Below are 19669 nucleotides of genomic sequence, written 5' to 3'. Positions count from 1 at the left end.
GATTAATCTATCAATAGGCAGACTATCTGGCCCTTTAATTACTTTATAGACTTCTATCAGGTTACCTCTAAGCCTTCGCTGCTCTAAAGTAAATAGACCAAGGTCCTTGAGCCTATCTGAGTGGCTGATGTTCTTTAAGCTAGGAATCATTCTTGTAACTCTTCTATGGACCTTTTCCATGGTCACTATATCACCCACAGAACACGTTCAAGGACATTTAAAGAGAATGGAGAGATTGGAGGTTAGGTAATTGGTGAGGACAGATGGATTGAGGATAGGGTTATTTTTACGAATGATGATGATGGTAGTTTTGAAGAGGACAGGAATGCTGTTGAGGAAAGGAAACCAGTAACAAAATCAGCAAGAGGTGGATCTCATGGACACAGTAAGTTTGGAGAGGGTGGGGCAGATTGAAAAAAGATTGGGGAGTAGGGTTGGTATGGATGAAATGGGGGGGGGGGGGGGGGAGAGGTTAGAGGCTGGGGACAAAGACGGGAGGAAGTGGTGGAGACATCTGTGCAGATAGTCTCAATCTTAGAGATGAAGAAATCCATAAGCTCCTTGTTGATGTGAGGGTAGGAAGAGCTGGAGAAATGTAATTAAAGAGGCGGTTGGTCATAAACGAAGGAGCCTAAGGTTGCTTTTATCCATCAGGATGATCCTGGAGTAATTGGCTATTTTGGTTAAGAAAAGCAAGGCACAGCATTATTTGAAATGATCAAGCCAGATCTGGCAACTGGTAACTAGGCCAGTTGTGGAACAGTTTGTGTTCCATTGACTTGAAAGAACAGAAGTTGCAACTGTATCAGGGAAGAGATGGGGTGGGAAACAGTTATTGATTTGATATGAATATGGACATCGAGATGAAGGAAGTTAAGCAAATTTACAGCAGCAGAGATATCAAGAGTGGAGGGACAAAGGGGGATGGGGGCAGTTGGGACTTAGAAAGTGAGTTTGTGAGGGAGGTGGGTGTGATTGTTTCCATGAACAGTTGATGAGAATAATGGAATAAGGGAAGGTAGGGGATGTGAGTGGAAATGAAGACAAGGAAGTGGTCAGAGATAGCTTTGTTAATGACTGATATCTCGCATACAAAGTGGCCATGAGGAATGATCTGGTTAAAGGGATATATGCTTTACTAATAGTTAATGAATAAGAGAATTGCCCGAGAAGGAAAAGCAGCAGAACTTGATACCAAACCTTGAAATAGTGGTTACCCTCCTACTTCCTCATCTCTGGAATCCTCTATGGTCTCCATTCCCAAAATTTCAGGAGCTTCTTCCTCATACAGGTTAAGAGATTTGTCTTTTGGGGTCTGTCACCTGTCATAGATTTCTCTCAGTTGTTAAGGGCCAATCTCCGTTTAAGAATAAGGGTACAAAAAGCGAGATGTTCCAATTATTAAAATGAGATACAGTAATACCCAAATGTTAGCATGCGGCTTGTCGTAGGTGTGACAACATGTATATGCAAAAGCTACATTAAATGGGAGGATTCTTTTAGGTTGAATGCATGCAAGGATGTGAAGAATGTAAAATTTGTAAGTATACTTAATTAATGTAAGGTTAGGGCGGGTTCTCATTTCTTGGCTGACCTAAGTAATGTTGAACTTTTTTCTGCACTGATTCAGTATGCATAGTCTTGTGGAGGTGGCAATCACACTGGAGATAACCTCCTTCCATTCTCCTGGGCTGCTCTGCTTGGATGCCAGTGGCACTCAGTGATAAAGAGGACTTTCCTCCTCTAACAGTTCTTTTAGAAGATATTTTTTGACGCAAAAGATTTTCTTTTGGTAGCTTCAGGTTTTTGCATACCTATCTGGGCTTTGTCATTGCGCAAGCTATCCGTTGACATGATTTTCTTCCCTGGTGAGAATTTTGCAGGAAGAATGCAATTTCCAGCAAATCTTGTATTAATATGTAGAATCTTTTGCATGTTGTTATGTGCAATCTGGACATTGAGTGAGTGGAATCTGTTCCTGTTGAAGTAGTTGAGGGGGGTTTCTGTAGGAGGTAACAAAGCAACGTGGGTGCCACCCTGGGCCTTGAGATTGCCAGCAACCCCATAAAACTGAATGGCCCTTTCTCACTGCTGCCTTGCTGTGATGCTAAAAGTGCTGTATTTGCCAGCTCTCCTGTAAAATGCACGAGTCATCTGATGAATGCATGCCCATATTGCACCCTGGCTAATATTACAGACACACACCCCCTACCCCAGCTGCCTGAAGTAAACCTGTGCCACAAATTTTGAGTGCAGTTGTTACCTTCCCCAGTGGTTGGTACTAGGACCGCTGCTTTTCTTGATATATATTAATGACTTAGACTTCTAAAGGGGGTGCATGAACAGAGAGACCTGGGGGTAAATGTGCACAAATTGTTGAAGGTGGCAGGGCAGGTTGAGAAAGCATTTAAAAAAGTTTACGGGATCCTGGTCTTCATAAATAGAGGCAGAGAGTACAAAAGCAAGGAAGTTATGATGAACCTTTATAAAAAACTGGTTCGGCCTCAACTGGAGCATTGTGTCCAATTCTGGGCACCGCATTTTAGGAAGGATGTGAAGGCCTTAGAGAGGGTGCAGAAAAGATTTACAAGCATGGTTCTAGGGATGATGGACTTCAGTTACGTTGATAGACTGGAGAAGCTGGGGTTGCTCTCCTTAGAACAAAGAAGGTTGAAAGGAGATTTGATAGTGGTGTTCAAAAGCATGAGGGGTCTAGATAGTGTAGATAGAGAGAAACTGTTCCCATTAGCAGAAGTGTCGAGAACCAGAGGACATAGATTTAAGGTGATGGGCAGAAGAACCAAAGGTGACATGAGGGAAAACCTTTTTACGCACTGAGTGGTTAGGATCTGGAATGCACAGCCTGAAAGGATGTTAGAGGCAGATTCAATCGTGGCTTTCAAAAGGGAATTGGATAAGTAGCTGAAGGAAATAATTTTGCAGGGCTATGGGGAAAGGGTGGGCAGTGGGACTAGCTGAAGTGCTCTTGCAGAGAGCCGGCACGGGCTCAATGGGCTGAATGATCTCCTTCAGTGCTTTAACCATTCTATGATTTTTCATGGCCATAGAGAGAGCAGTGTGGGTCAGATGACTATGGCTGCAGATCCTCCAGCATTGCCCTATTGCCTCTTTGGTGAAGCAAACTGTTGTACGCATATCCTCACTAAGGCACTCAAATGACCTGGGCTGTCTGTACATTTTATGTGGGGCTAAATCTGGTGGGATACATCCTCCTCAAATGCTACCTAGCTCTTCTTTGCTCCATCTTGAACTGCTGCTCCTCCTCCAGTGTCATGATAATGGCATACAAGGGTATGCCCATAGGGACTAGCATACCTGCTCCTGAGAAACCCTGACTTTGGCTGGTGAGCGATGGAAATCTCCCGGTGGCCAGACCCAGTCAGAAACAAGTCCAGATTTGTATAGGTGGAATGCAAAAAACAAAGGTGTTGCCTGCTGCAGAAATTTTACAGGCTCAGAAACAGTTCTTTGCAAGTGTAAAAGCAGGAAAGGTATTGCAACTGGCCTTCGTTATAATGTATTTAAATCGGCTCAGCAGGTAGCCTGCAGGAAGGGCCAAAACTTAAGGGAATTCGGGAAACGGGTCAAGTTTAGAGCAGAAAACCGGTGTAAACTGCTTTCTGCTCTGTTTTGCTGCCAAAAAACATTACATTCCCGATTGTATGCTGAAGTTAGGGGGGGGAAAGCATGGATATTCTAGGCTAATGCATTTTGAATAAATTAAATTACTGAATATCCTTACTTTATTAAAGGTGGAAAAAGTATCATTCCTGAAAATCAATAATTCAACATAGCGTGTTTACTTACAGTCCTCATAGCTAAAAGCTCTGTACTCCAAGTAAAATCCTTTGGAAGTGATTGACTGATCGGAGTAAAACTTAATTTTAACAGATCTTCCATAAATCTTGCTGAAACCACCCTCAGTTACTCGATTGCAGTATCTGCAAAGACAAAGGTGTGATTAAATGCAATTCATTACATTACAGTGCTGTAAATGCAGTATTTTGCATTCCTACAAATTAGCTCAATTTATTCCCTACTTTAAATCATTTTTAATTTGGAGTTACACTGAGCCTGTCTGCTATTACCTTATTCCATGTATCTGGTTATTGCTAGGAGTTAACTCAAGCCATATGCCCAACTATTTGATGGATGGTTGATATTTCAGTTGGACCCTATAAAATAGATCCAAGTGGGTAGAAATTCATCTGGGCACATTATGGACTTTGGCTTTGACATATGCTGCAGATCTGTCTCCTAGTTTCACAGCTCAGTTGTTACCAGTGTGACTGTGCTTAAAATCCAAAATAACAAAATCATCAACAGTGAAACACCGAGCAAAAGTGTTGATCGTCGGGGAAAAATTCACTATTATCCAGTTTTTCTGATGCTTGCACTGCATGCCTGGATATGTTTCTAACAATTCCTGTTTCTGTATCCATTGCTGAACACTCTTTTTCAAAGCTGAAAATTATAAACTATTCTTGCACTACAATGAAGCAAGAACGGTTATCAGGACTTCAATAGAAAATGAGTGAGCAAGAAAAATTGTTATATCTAAAACAATCAAAATATTTGCCAACTAAAAGTGTGGAAAACAGCAATATTAGTTACATTTTGTGCAACGAGAAATAAATGATTCAAGAAAAGGGGAATACTACAATTGCAGATTGGAATTAACTTTGTAGATGTCACCAGTGATGATTACGAGTGTTTTAGATGATGACAGAATTTTACCACAGATGGTCTGCAAGGACGAGGTTGTATGAAGCAAGTAGCTTATCAGGATATTCTGTTAACTGTCAATAGTGTACAGCAGCCCCAAAAGATTTGCTTGGCCTGATTTGTGTAATTGTGAATCTACTCTAGACTAGTTAATGTAATACAATTAATAGGGAAGCTGAGGTTTTTAGGCATGTAACAATCCTTAGATATGGTGGTAAATTTTCAGCCAGTTCTTTGATCGGCAATTGAGACAAAGGGATAAGAGATTCATCGGACATTCTTTGTTTAATATTCCTTACATGGTTTACCGATTTATCAACTGCAGCCTCCAGGAGATGGCACTGTTGTCTGTTAACCTTCTTTGTGAAGCAGAGCCACTAAAGACAGGTCTCCCCTGACATGCCCAAGAATGAAGACAGATTTGCATTTATATAGCACCTTTCATGACTTTAGCGTGTCCAAAAGCACTTTACAACCAATGAAGTACTTTTAAAGCGAAGATATTGTTTTAATAAAGGAATTTGCGCACAACAAGATCGCACAAACAGCAAAGTGGTAATGACCAGATAATCTGTCTTTGTGATGTTGGGTGAGGCATAAATATTAGCCAGGCCCCCGGGGGGAACACCCCTGCTCGTCCTTAAATAGTGCCATGGGATCTTTTATGTCCACCTAAGAAGGGAGATGGGGCCTCAGTTTAACATCTCACCCTAAAGACGACACCTCCCACAGTGCAACTCTCCCTTAGTACTACACTGAAGTGTCTGCTTAGATTATGTGCTCAAGTCTCTGGAGTAGGTATTGAACCCACAACCTTCTGACTAATAGGTGAGAATGCTACCACTAAGCCAAGGTTGACACCCTAAAGGCCAAAAGATCCAGATAGTCAGGTACTCATTTTACACAGGCATATCAAACTCCCTCCTTAATTATATGCAACCACACTCCCAACTGTCTAACCTTTGACACTCCTTTGGCCACATTACATCTGCACCTGTTTATTTGCTTAGCCAATCCCTCACCTTTATGTTCAATAGCAAGGCTGGCTGGCTGCGGCTGGTATGCGAGTGAGGGAGGGATCGGATGGGGGCTGGTGCCAGCCTCCGGAGGATCTGGGGTGGCGGGGAGGAAGGGACATGAGAAGGAAGATCAGGGCTTTTCGAGGGACCGGGGGTTGGGGGGAGTGAAGAGACGATTGGGGCCGACCACCGGAGAATCGTGGCTAACCTAAGAACGATTGAGGGTGGCGGGGGGTGGGGAATCCAGGAAGGCGATCGGAGGCCTCGTGAGGGGGTCCCCGATCGCGGGGGCTGCGTTAGGCAGGAACCCTGGATCCAGGAGGTAGGTGTAATGACACTTACCTCCTGGATACAGCAGACCTCGCCTTGCTGTGACTGCCGGGTTTTACGAGATGTATAAAACCCATCCAGCTGCTGTTAAAAATAAAATGAAGATTAAAGAGGCTTCCAGCCTCATTAAAATATTTAAATTGACGTTCCACCTCCTGGCAACAGGTTGACTGCCACAGCTGCCCCCCCACCCCAGCCCCCGCACCCACTATTAAAACCAGAAGTGGGTATGTTGAAGGCGGGTTCAGGTCGGGATTCCAATTTTTAAACAGCTTAACTGTCCCCATGCTCCTAACCCACCCGTTGATTTAGGTTAAAATTCCCCCCATTGACTCTGTTTCTCTCTCCACTCCACAGACACTGCCTGACCTGTTGAGTGTTTCCACCATTGTTTTATTTATTTTAGATTTCCAGCATCCGCAGTATTTTGCTTTTGTAAAACTCTATTGATCTCAGACTTGAAAATGTCAGTTGATGCAGTGCCCACAGCCTTTTAGGAATGAATTCCAGATTTATTCTAGCCTGTGTCTGAAAAAGTGCTTTCTGATTTCACTCCGAACTAGCCTAGCTCTAATTTTTAAATTATTTCCCCTTGTTCCAGTTTCTCCCAACAGAGAAAATAATTTCTCTGCATCTACCCAACTGAATCCCTTTATCATTTTAGATTAGATCAGATAGTTTCTCTTCAATATAGATGTAGTACGTTAGGCACAGTAATACAGCTCTACAATCTGCTTGTCTTACCTGATCCCCTCGATCTCCAACCAGTCCTTATCACAGTTGCTTGAACCTTGGGATCGCTCTTGGATTTCCAAAACAATAACAGAAAGGGCTAGAATATATCCTACAGCAGGTGTCTGTTAAGGAATAAGATAACAGCTATTATATTCAATAAATCATTCCTTTACATGATTTGACTTTATTTGATTACCAACTATGCCTAAAGTGCAACTCAGAAAATACATTCCAAGCAGAATACAAACAATTTCTAGACCAGGTTTTCTAAGAATTCAAATTTCAGGATGCTGAAAATCACAACAGTGACTAACTTCAAAAGTACTTCATTGTCTGTAAAGTGCTTTGGGACATGCTGAAATCATGAAAGGTGCTATATGAATTCAACTAATTTCCTTAGTTTATGAGCAACAAAAGTATTTCAAAATGAAAGACAATGCAGTCCTTAGTACTTCACTTAAAACTATGGTTCAAAAGCACAATTTCACCCCCAGATATATAGAAGTTATCAACAAAGCAATAATTGGAACTTTAGTTCTGTGTACTTTTATATTGAAACCATTATGGGTTAGATTTGACTCGCATGAGAAGCAATAGGTCAGTTAGGCTTTTCCCCCTCAGCGGAAAGACTAATTGCAGAGGAGGGGATTTAAATGAATAAAATGTTGTTACTACTCACGGTGATGGTCCAGGTGCAGTCAACTTTTGGAGGATAGTAACGAGGGTAATAGGGAGAACTCAAGGAACCATTCCAGGATATGAGGTTACCACCACAACCTGTGGCGGGAAAGGATCAAATAAATTTTTATCTCAGTATAAATAATTAAAGTTTACAATTACATACATCACAATTGGCTAACACTGGAGTTTAGCAGACTAAAATCACAGAGAACATGCTGCTTATCACAATCTTTCTCCTCAGCGTTAAGCTCATCAATCTCACAGACAAGACTCTCAAAATAAAAAGAAGAAAAATAGTAATATGCTCCCGTAGTAAGTATATCCGAAGTTAAGAATGGGAACAGTTACTGGAACAACGAAGGGAAATGCAAAATCTTCTGTGCCTCTGCTTTGGTCTTTTTATCTCTGTTTACTGATATTCCTGAGCAAGTGGAAACTACATTCTGTTTTTCAGAATTGTCACAATTGACCTCGAGACGACTAAATCATATTACATAAGTAATGAAAACCATTGTCACTATAAGATACTTGGATTTGATTAAAAATAACCAGTATTGCTGAGATTATAATTATTTACAATCTTAACATTTCCCAATCATACATAATGCTAAACAGATAATGCTGTGGCTGAGAATAGAAACTTTCTGTTGCATTCATTTTCCCTAGTATGGAGAAAGTTTTGTTTGTAATCACTGTTCGCAATACTCGTTATAAGTACCTGCAGTATGTGTTATTCCTGTAGACAGTGCTAAAAGAGGCCTTTTCAATATTAAAGTTGTCGGGTTCGAAATTCAGTCTCCCGATCAAACCTGATACTGCCAGAAAGTGGTGGCCACGCGGCGGTGTTGAATGGCCACCGATTTGTAGTTGAATAGCCGCTGCTCGTGAAATTCTCCCCGGTGGTTTTTCCGGCAGTCCCACTTCCGCCCTGCTGCCGATCCCTCCTAAGTGCGTCATCAAAGTACACACTATCGATGTCCCACCTCGCAAGCAAAACTCACCTTAGAAAATCTTCCGGCTGCCGATCGGTGCCCCCGACAGTTTTTTCTGTCAGTGCACTGTGTTTGCAGTGTGTGTAAAATGGTGGTGCATCCTCCATTAAAGAGGAGGGCGCACTGTCGCGACCGCCATCTTATTTTATTTTGTCGTCCGACTGCCTGGTCGGCCCGACAATTATGCCCCTGATTCAGCCGGCCCGCCAACAGGCAGCCTGGCTCCCCCTCTTGGGTGCCAGGCCGAAGCCCTCCCTGGTGTCCCAGTGGACCTAACTTAAAAAGCTGCAAAGTTCACAGCAGCTCTCCCCTTTAACTGAAGGGGAGAGACGTGTTGATGCAGCATCTTGATGAGGTCACCAGCCCGGCGCTGATGACTGACAGCAGCGGACACTCCACCCGCCCCCACTTCCCCACTTCCGCCCCCATTGTGACTGACTTCCGTCCTGCTCGAAAAAAATGACAAGGAGCTGAATTTCGCAAGGTAGGCCGCCGCATCTTCAGCCATCTTTTCTCTCTCAGTAATTGCAATTTCTAATATGCAAAATAAGGGTTTAAGCAAAATAAAAATACTCCAAAATGATATATTTCACAATAACATGATTACATTTATCCACTGAATTGTCTTTAAACGTCCTCATCAAAGTTTTTACATGAAGGCCTCACCCTCTCCCAAAAATTGACCCTTTATATTTTTGCCCAGCGCTGTGAGTTTATGAGTTGAATTTGGATTGTGAATTCTGAATATGTACATTGTACCTAATTTCCCAAGACAAATCAGTACTGTTCAGTCACCTGTACCTATGGAATATCTTTCTTTAGCTTCTAACACTTTCTACTCAGTAGCTTTTTTCAAATATTTTTGAAAAAAAGAGGATACATTTTAAAAGATTTATTGATATAAAATTCATAATGAGCGTTTTTAACAAGAGGCTCAATGCATTTGTGTGAGAGAGAATGATCAAAAAAATAACTTCTGATAATTTGCCTGTTTTGTTTTGTGTTCTATAAACTTCAGAAAGTGCACTAAGATAAGGAAGGGGATAAATATAGAAAGACTGGAGCCAAAGAGAGGTGGTAAGAGAGAAGGAGATTAAGAGAACGTAATTGAGAGAGAAAGAGAGATTAAGAGAGTGAAAGTGATTAAGAGATTAAGAGAGAGATTTGATGTTAATGTCAGTTCCACTTTCAAAAAAGAAACCAGTTTAATTTCCAAGTCAACTAATTAGCCAACTGTGTTTGCTTACAGCTGTTCCCTATTTCTGTGAGACAGAGATCTGAATTGCTAACACCTATTAGACAGAGAGGGACAGACCCAGATAAAAGATACAGGCTGACAGTGGCGGTGAACGGAGTTACAGCAGCAAAGCAGGTGAAGCTTGAGAAAATTTACTCCAGTGTCTTTCCTCATTCTTATTAGATTTTTTTTTTTTAACTGTTCCATTTTGAAAGCAAGCAAAGCCCCTTTGAGTGAAATAGATTGGAAGAGAAAGGAGGAGGGAAACATGTTGTGAGTGAGAAGATCTCTGGCAATGGGTGTGAGCGGCTGAAGGGAAGGATGAATTATTGGGGGAAGAGAATGGGCAGGAATCCACTGAGGGTCACATTTCATTGCAGCTTGGAATTGTTGGTGGCTCCTTTCTGTTATATATGTATTCTTGTATTTACTCTGTATAGCCACAAGAGGGCTCATCCCCTGGAGTCCCAAGGAATCCCATAATCCCTTAGGAGCACAGGTATTGAGGGAGGCTTCACAGGTTGGAGAGGCATTCTGGAGACCTGCAATAAAAGACCAATGTCACACTTTACTTTGAGCTCACAGTGTGTTCAGTCTGACTCTTTCTCCATACACTACAACTGGCGACGAGATACAGATAGAGAAACCAAAGATGCAGAGAACAGTGGGCATCCTGGAGAAATTCTCGGAGGGAGATGATTAGGAAACTTTTGTGGAGCGACTCGACCAATACTTCGTGGCCAATGAGCTAGATGGGGAAGAGAGCACTGCCAAACGTAGAGCGATCCTCCTCACCGTCTGTGGGGCACCAATGTATGGCCTCATGAAGAATCTGCTCACTCCAGCAAAACCCACGGAGAAATCAGACAACGATTTGTGCACACTGGTCCGAGAGCATTTGAACCCGAAGGAAAGCATTCTGATGGCGAGGTACTGGTTCTACACCTACAAAAGATCTGAAGGCCAGGAAGTGGCGAGTTATGTCACCGAGCTAAGATGCCTTGCAGGACATTGCGAATTTGAAGGACATTTGCAGCACATGCTCAGAGACTTCTTCGTACTTGGCATTGGCCACAAAACCATACTTCGCAAACTTTTGACTGTAGAGACCCCAACCTTGAGTAAGGCCATAGCGACAGCCCAGGCGTTCATTGCCACCAGTGACAATACTAAGCAAATCTCTCAGCACACAAGTGCTGCTACAAGTACTGTGAACAAAGTGATGTTGTTTTCGAATCGTAACATACAGGGCAGGTCAAACATACCTGCAGCTACACGTCCGCAGATGTCTCAGAGTCCACCATCAAGGGTGATGAATGCAAGGTCATTAACACCTTGTTGGCACTGCGGGGGTGATCATCGTTTCCATTCATACCGATACAAAGAGTACGATTGCAAGGGCTGTGGAACAATGGGACACCTCCAACGAATGTGCAGGCGAGCTGCAAAGCCTGTTAAACCTGCAAACCACCATGCTGCAGAGGAGGATAGATCCACGAAGGATCACGACGAACCAGAACCTCAGTTAGAGGAGGCAGAGGTACATGGGGTGCACACGTTCACCACGAATTGTCCCCCGATAATGCTGAATGTTGAACTAAATGGACTCCTGGTGTCAATGGAGCTGGACACGGGCACGAGCCAGTCCATCATGGGCAAAAAGACTTTCGAAAGGTTGTGGTGCAACAAGGCCTCAAGGCCAGTCTTAACTCCAGTTCACACGAAACTAAGAACTTACACGAAAGAACTGATTCCTATAATCGGCAGTGCTACCGTAAAGGTCTCCTACGATGGAGCGGTGCACAAGCTACCACTTTGGGTGGTACCAGGCGATGGTCCCACGCTGCTCGGCAGGAGCTGGCTGGGAAAGATACGCTGGAACTGGGACAACGTCCGACGCTATCGCCCGCTGACGACACTTCGTGTCCTCAGGTCTTAAACAAATTTCCTTCGCTGTTCGAACCAGGCATCAGGAAATTCCAAGGAGCAAAAGTGCAGATCCACCCAATTCCAGGGGCATGACCCATCCATCACAAGGCAAGAGCAGTACCGTACATGATGAGAGAAAGGGTTGAGATCAAGCTACACCGGCTGCAGAGAGAGGGCATAATTTCCCCGATCGAGTTCAACGAGTGGGCCAGTCCTATCATCCCAGTCCTCAAGGGAGACGGCACCGTCAGAATCTGTGGCGATTACAAAGTAACTATCAATTGTTTCTCCCTGCAGGACCAATACCCACTACCAAAGGCCGACGACCTCTTTGCAATGCTGGCAGGTGGAAAGACGTTCACGAAGCTGGATCTGACTTCAGCCTACATGACGCAGGAACTGGAGGAATCATCGAAGGCTCTCACCTGCATCAACACGCACAAAGGTCTTTTTGTTTATAACAGATGCCCGTTTGGAATCCGATCAGCGGTGGCAATATTCGAGAGAAACATGGAAAGCTTACTGAAGTCGGTCCCGCACACCGTGGTCTTCCAGGATGACATCCTGGTCATAGGTCGGAACACAGTCGAGCATCTGCAGAACCTGGAGGAGGTTCTTAGTCCACTCAACCGCGTGGGGCTCAGGTTAAAACACTCGAAGTGCGTTTTCCTGGCGCCTGAAGTGGAGTTCCTGGGAAGGAGGATTGCGGCAGATGGCATCAGGCACACCAACGCGAAGACGGAGGCAATCGAGAACGCACCGAGGCCACAGAACATGACGGAGCTGCGGTCGTTTCTGGGACTCTTGAACTACTTTGGTAACTTCTTACTGGGTCTCAACACACTGCTAGAACCACTGCATGTCTTACTATGAAAAGGGGACGAATAGGTTTGGGGCAAAAGCCAAGAAAATGCCTTTGTAAAAGCTAGAAAATTGTTATGCTCAAACAAATTGCTTGTGTTGTATGATCCGTGTAAGCGTTTGGCACTAGCATGTGCCGTCGGCTAATGCAACAAGCTAATGATTTCGGGAAACTGCAACCGGTGGCTTATGCATCCAGGAGTCTATCTAAGGCTGAGAGAGTCTACAGCATGATTGAGAAAGAAGCGTTGGCATGTGTCTACGGGGTAAAGAAAATGCATCAGTACCTGTTTGGGCTAAAATTCAAATTGGAAACTGACCATAAGCCACTTATATCCCTGTTCTCTGTGAGTAAAGGGATAAATACCAATGCATCGGCCCGCATCCAGAGATGGGTGTTCACGTTGTCTGGATATAACTACACCATCCGCCACAGGCCAGGTACAGAAAACTGCGCCGATGCTCTCAGTAGGCTGCCATTGCCCACCATGGGGGTGGAAATGGTGCAGCCCGCAGATCTAGCTATGGTCATGGCAGCATTTGAGAGTGAGCAATCACCCGTCACTGCCCGACAAATCAAAACCTGGACAAGCCAGGACCCCTTATTATCTGTAGTCAAAAGCTGTGTGCTTCACGGGAGCTGGTCCAGTGTCCCAGTGGAAATGCAGGAAGAGATAAAGCCATTCCAGCGGCGCAAAGATGAAATGTCTATACAGGCAGACTGCCTTCAGTGGGGCAATCAAGTAGTGGTCCCCAAGAAGGGCAGAGACATCTTCATCAATGACCTCCACAGTACTCACCCAGGCATCGTAATGATGAAAGCGATAGCCAGATCCCACATGTGGTGGCCCGGTATCAATATGGACTGTGTTCACAGATGTAATACATGCTCGCAGTTAAGCAATGTACTCAGGGAGGTGTCGCTAAGTTTATGGTCTTGGCCCTCCAAACTGTAGTCTAGGGTACACATCGACTATGCAGGCCCGTTCTTGGGTAAAATGTTCCTTGTGGTTGTAGACGCGTACTCCAAGCAGATTGAATGTGAGACAATGTCGGCTAGCATGTCCGCTGCCACTACTGAAAGCCTGTGGGCCATGTTTGCCACACATGGCTTACCCGATGTCCTGGTGAGCGACAACAGGCCATGTTTTACCAGTGTTGAGTTCAAAGAATTCATGACCCGTAATGGAATCAAACATGTCACATCTGCCCCTTTTAATGGTCAGGCAGAGAAAGCACTGCAAACCATCAAGCAAGGCTTGAAGAGGGTAACTGAAGGCTCACTGCAGACTAGCCTATCCCGAGTCCTGCTTAGCTACTGCAAGAGACCCCACTCACTCACTGGGATCCCACCTGCTGAACTGCTCATGAAAAGAGCACTTAAGACAAGGCTCTCGTTAGTTCACCTCGATCTACATGAACAGGTAGGGAGCAGGCGGCTTCAACAAATTGCATACCATGATAGCGCAAATGTATCACACGAGATTGAAGTCAATGATCCTGTATTTGTATTAAATTATGGACAAGGTCCCAAGTGGCTTCCCGGCACTGTCATGGCCAAAGAGGGGAGCAGGGTGTTTCGGGTCAAACTTTCAAATGGACTCATTCACCGGAAACACTTGGACCAAATCAAACTCAGATTCACGGACTATCCTGAGCAACCCACCTTGGACCCGACCTTTTTTGATCCCCCAACATACACACCAGTGGCAACCGGCACCACGGTTGACCACAAAGCAGAACCCATCATCCACAGCAGCCCAGCAGGGCCCAACACATCAGGCAGCCCAGCAAGGCCAGCTGCACAGCTGCCCAGCGAGGGCCCAACAAATGATTCAACAACACCAGCTTTCACATCGAGAAGATCAACCAGGGCAAGAAGAGCCCCAGATCGACTCATGATGTAAATAGTTACACTGTTGATCATGTACTCTGTACAGCCACCAGAGGGCTCTTCCCCTGGAGTCCCAAGGGATCCCATAATCCCTTTGGAGCACAGGTATTTAAGGAGGCTTCACAGATTGGAGAGACACTCTGGAGACTTGCAATAAAAGACTACGGTCACACTTTACTTTGAGCTCACAGTGTTCAGTCTGACTCTTTCTCCATACACAACACTTTCCCTGCCACACTGTGCCTTCCCAGCCACCACCTCCCAGCCAACAGTAAAGTCAGAGACTACTGAAGAGGACAGAGAGAGAAACAAAATTAAGAGTTACAAGGAGAGAAGCAGAAGATAAGAGACATAGAAAAACAGTAATACAACAACATCAGAGACAGGTAAGAGCATAATATTCTCTGAATTACCATGTATAGCTAATCTTTTTTTAACTATTAGCATTACCAATGTCACAGGTCAACAATATTAAAGGTTTAAAAACATGAGCTGCATTTGTCAATTTACTGTGCTGAAAGTTATGTAGTCAGGTACAGTCACCGCAACCAAACTCTAGTTGGGCTGAATTCATTTTCTGCCATTATCAGCAATGCTTAGCTGCACACGCACAAATAGCTTTTGGTTCATCCACCTGTCCAATTTAAGGTTTAAGTTTTGATAAAGCCAAAAGATCTAATGTAAGTCACACAGCTCAAAAGACTTTCTGAAAAACAATTTTCTGCAATCCTACCTCTTTTTTGAATAGCTTCAAAATATGCTTTAAATACTGCACCATCTCTTGGTATATTTGATGAAAAAGTCACCAACATCACATTGCCTGATGAAGTCAATCTGATAATAGGAGGGTTCCAAGTCACAGGCGAGCCACACCACCTGCAAAAAAATCATGATTTTTGTTTATTCAACATAAAAATGTGCAATTTATAGACTTATTTTTATGGGTTATTTGGGCAAGTTTCCCCTGTTTTTGTATTTTTATTAAAAAAAATCTTTGGATTTAAGAATTGCTTCACTTTTAAGATTCCTAAACATAAAAACCCAAAAACGAACCGGAACTATATTTGCCATGACTATTTAATATTAACATTCTTCGGACAACTTTACCTAGAGCACAGCTTTTTATTTTAATTGTCAGTTTATACTGCATTAAATATTATCAATGATGCCTGAATATAGTGGATAGTCTACTGTCGGAAACTTTTCATGTTTCCTTCACATTTCTCTATACTGAGAATACTCAGAACTGGTCATGGTAGATGCTGTCACCTTCTCTATAGATGGAAGTTAAAGCATACCTATCATGCGACTGTGGAGCTCCTAATCAGATCCTTGGGCACAACATTGAACATTGCCCTCAGAGGAAATTTGCAGGCAGCCTACAAGATGTCCATGCTGTTACACTGGAAACTTTGGCCTGGATATCTGACTTGGATATTGATATTTGATTTGTTTTGCTACTACCATACAAAAGTAGAAGACTGAGAATACTAAGTGTGAACTGAAAATTTAAATACTTCAGTGCAACAGATCTATACATGATGACATTTCTACAAGCAAGTGACCAGATAGTACAGTCAGCTCCATATAAAAGCACACATGATCCAAGCATTGACTTCTAAAACATTTTCATCGGGAATTTTCTCAGGGGTTCTCCTGCTCGGCCGTTGTAACTCTGGTGGAAGGTCAGCAGAAACCCTGTGTTGCGCATCTATCTGGGATTTCCATTGATCGTTCCTTACAGCGGCCAATCGCGAGAACCCCCAAAGTTCCCAGTGTTTGTATTTCGAGCTTTGTTTAGAATTCCAGTTGCAAAAACAAAATCCTGATTCAAAGACTAAACCCAGGAAAGATGCAGTTGGACTGCTTACTGCTGCACGATGAGTCAATGGAAAGCTTTCCAGAGCGGGTGGTTCCAGTGTAGCTCCCAGGCTAATCCAAAATGTTTGTTGCACCATTGTACACATTTTTGATGAAACACCAGCAGTCAAAAGGTGCCAAGATTAAATGTCAAATTTACTCCTATAAGGAATTGGCTATTTAATACTGGAAGGTAAATTAGGAACCATCATGGCATGAACGTACTTTCCAACTGCACTGTTGTAAAGTTCACCAGATGTCCATTGTCTTACCGTGTTATTATTTTGTTCTGTACAGGGAGTAGGAAGTCATAGGCTGATAGTTTATGCATTGCACAGTTTCCTGGAATTGCCCCATGTAGGGTCAGGATCACCAAGTGTACAATATGGCCTGATGGAACTCGCAATCGCCACTGGTAATAGGATCTCTTTGGGCGTGTTAGTGTCAGTGTCCGATTGTTGCCTGGTTTTGCGTACAGATCAAAAGAAATCGCTGCAAAATGAGAGAAGCAAATTTTACAGCACAATAGAGAATGTAGCAATCATCATTTATAATGAGCTCAACTTTGCAAAAATAGTTTAAAATGGCAAAAATGTTTAATACAGTATCCAAAACAAAATAATAAAAGAAAATATTGGTATTATAAGCAAAGGTGCAAGTAATACCATAATTTCTGTTAACAAAGTTGAATTCCCTTGTTTTCTTTAAATTTTGTAAATGTTAAACATCTAAGAAGCCATACTGCATTGCAACTGTAAAAAAAAAGGCTAAGTTTTAGAATGTATCCATCATTTGAGCGTGTTAATAGATTTCTACATTTTTCACAGCCTGGGTTAATGCTGCACAATTCCATGTAATTTGTCAGACCCGATGAAATCACTAACTTCTTCAACAGGCTATCTGTACCTTTTGGCAATTTACAAATGCTGGTTTGTTCACTCACATGAACCTTTCAGAGGTACATTACCCTAGGAAGCTGGCCAAACCATGCACTTCTACCCACGATCAGGTTCAGTTTTTCCTGCATTTATTTCAATCTGCTCAGCACAGACCAACCAAACCCAACCCCCAAGTCCCACTCAGAAACTGCTTGCACTGGCTGTCTGGAGGCTCCGATCTTTTCATCCAGATATCAACAAGCTGAAAGACAACCTATATTTAAAGACTCTTACAGGCCATAATATGAATCAATGTTTTGAAAAGCTATACAGCATTTAAATCCATCAGCGTTTGTTTATTTAAAAAGAAAAATAAGAACCAAAGAAAATCCAGAACAATAAAAGGCTATTTAGCCCAATCCAGTACCTATATGATTACTCTATCATGGATACCCTCCCATACAATCTGTTGAATTCCTGCTTTAGGGAACAATCATTTTCTTCTGCAACTTCCCATGGAAAAAATAGTTCAGTGGTGCTGTCTAACCATTAACCCTTAATTCCGCTTCTCAACAAATATTGATCCAGTTCCTTTTTAAAAGTTGTCAATATACCCAAATAACCAATTTCTGCGGGAAATGATAACCGAGAATGTCTTCAGTGTTCTTCCAATCGGCCACTGTAACTCCAGCAGAAGATCAGCAGAAACCATGGATAGACATGTAAATGAGGTTTCTGCCGAAGTATTGGCCTGAATTTTGCAGTCAGCAGTGAAATGACGGTGCTCACCGCTGATCTCAAAGAAAGCTGCCTATAAAGATCAAGTGATCTCTATAGCATTGATTTCACCTTTCCCAACGTTAATTTGATTCTGACACCAAGTCTAGTGGATCGCCAGCATCCAGCAGAGAAGTCATCAAGCACCCAATCACATTGATTAATTCTCACAGAAAACAAACCAAGAAGTAAAATGTACTGGTTATCCTTTTATAACATTTATAGAGAGCAAAATAAAGACTGGGACATACATATGGGATTATGGTAGAAGTTGAAATATCATAAACAAAGTTATTTAAAAAAATACATTATATTAAAAAATTATAGAATTTTTATAATGGAAAAAATTTACATTCCACAAATATAAAATTAGTTTTTCAGCATCAGAGAGGTTCTTTAGCAGTAATTATGACTTATTACGCCGTTAAAAACCCAGTTACAACTCACTGAACAAGGTTTAACTTTCTCTCGGATTTTTAACAGCAATAGTACAGGGCAAAAGGGGAAATTCTCATCAGTTCAGTGATTTCTCAAAGGTTGCCCTCTGCTGGATCTCCAACAGAGTGCCCTGCAGAGGAACAGGGAATCACGGACAGCAACGTCTGGATTTCTGTGTCTAACTGCGCATGTGCAGACACCAGAAGTTGCTGTTAGTTTCACAGGATAATAATGGCGAATGCTGACAGTTTTGCCATCATTACAACTGCAAAATCTGGGCCAATGCCAGCCGATGGGAAGAAACCCCTCGGAAATTGTCAGAGAAGTTTCTAAAATCTCGAAACTTGCTTGGGCTCGTGAGTTTTGTAATTGTGTCCTCTTAGTGCTGTGAAAGTAGACGTATCACTAGACAAGAAAATATTTTCTATTGCTTAGATGTAACCTCCTCTACCCGCTACCCCCCCCCCCCCCGCCCCCACTATCCCCACCCTCCACCTCCTATGAGTGGAGAAGGTGGGGCTTAAATTCTGCAGGGGTTCTGCCAGCCTCCCACTGGAGTAATGGTAGTGGACTGATAGAAGCTCCCATTATCCACCCCCTAGCCTCATTTTATTCTGGTTTTGGGATACAATTTTTTTAAGAGAATTTTACAATAAATCTATTGTTAGTTGGAAAAAGGTAACCACGTTAGTAATTTCAATCATATTTTCTATTTGTTTTTAACTGTACATTTTGAGAAAGTCAGAATTTCAAAATATTGTGCTGTCGTGTTTGCACATAACCTTTGAAATTTTCCGGCCATGCAAAGACCATGAAATTTGGCCAAAATCTTGTGTAAAATGTACATCCCTGCTTATTAATCATTTAAAAACTTTCATTTTTTTACATCAAAAAGTTACAACTTTCCTGGCAAATTTTTCTTCTTGTAAATCTGAACTGTAATGAGTGCATCTTTCCTGCGCTTCTAAGAATCTCTGTCGTTGGAACATTCCACTGACATTCATGTTACAAAATGGCAGAATGAACGATTAATGGATTAAACACTGTCCTGTACCCTGGAAGTTGCTGAATTTTGAAGTCTTTCATGATTTTAGTTTGGTATCCAAGTCTGGAAAGGATATCAATCACCTCTTGACTGCCTGTAGCTAGCATCAACTGCATGGCTCTCAGGGGAATCTAAGACATGAAACTGTGGATGAGGGATGGTAAAACTATTGATTTTCTAAAGATACATGTGCTGCCCCATGATGGTACATTATTTACACTCTCTTAACCAGATAGCAACTTATTGA

The 19669-nt window shown here is 42.7% G+C and overlaps 1 protein-coding gene across 5 annotated transcripts in view; it reads right to left on the bottom strand.

The window, feature by feature from the left end:
• Positions 1-19669, bottom strand: part of LOC139276107 (suppressor of tumorigenicity 14 protein homolog) — a 141587-nt gene that overhangs the window by 57079 nt on the left and 64839 nt on the right. For all 5 annotated transcript variants that reach the window (XM_070893608.1, XM_070893610.1, XM_070893613.1 and 2 more), the window contains exons 7-11: positions 16557-16776; positions 15158-15300; positions 7510-7607; positions 6840-6952; positions 3829-3962 (exon numbers count right to left, since the gene is read on the bottom strand). In XM_070893608.1, coding sequence (XP_070749709.1) covers positions 3829-3962; positions 6840-6952; positions 7510-7607; positions 15158-15300; positions 16557-16776 — 708 coding nt within the window. The remainder of the gene's footprint in view (positions 1-3828; positions 3963-6839; positions 6953-7509; positions 7608-15157; positions 15301-16556; positions 16777-19669) is intronic.

This window comes from Pristiophorus japonicus, chromosome 11 (assembly GCF_044704955.1).
Source record: "Pristiophorus japonicus isolate sPriJap1 chromosome 11, sPriJap1.hap1, whole genome shotgun sequence".
Lineage (NCBI taxonomy): Eukaryota > Metazoa > Chordata > Chondrichthyes > Pristiophoridae > Pristiophorus > Pristiophorus japonicus.
This window is presented reverse-complemented; position numbering and strand designations above follow the sequence as displayed.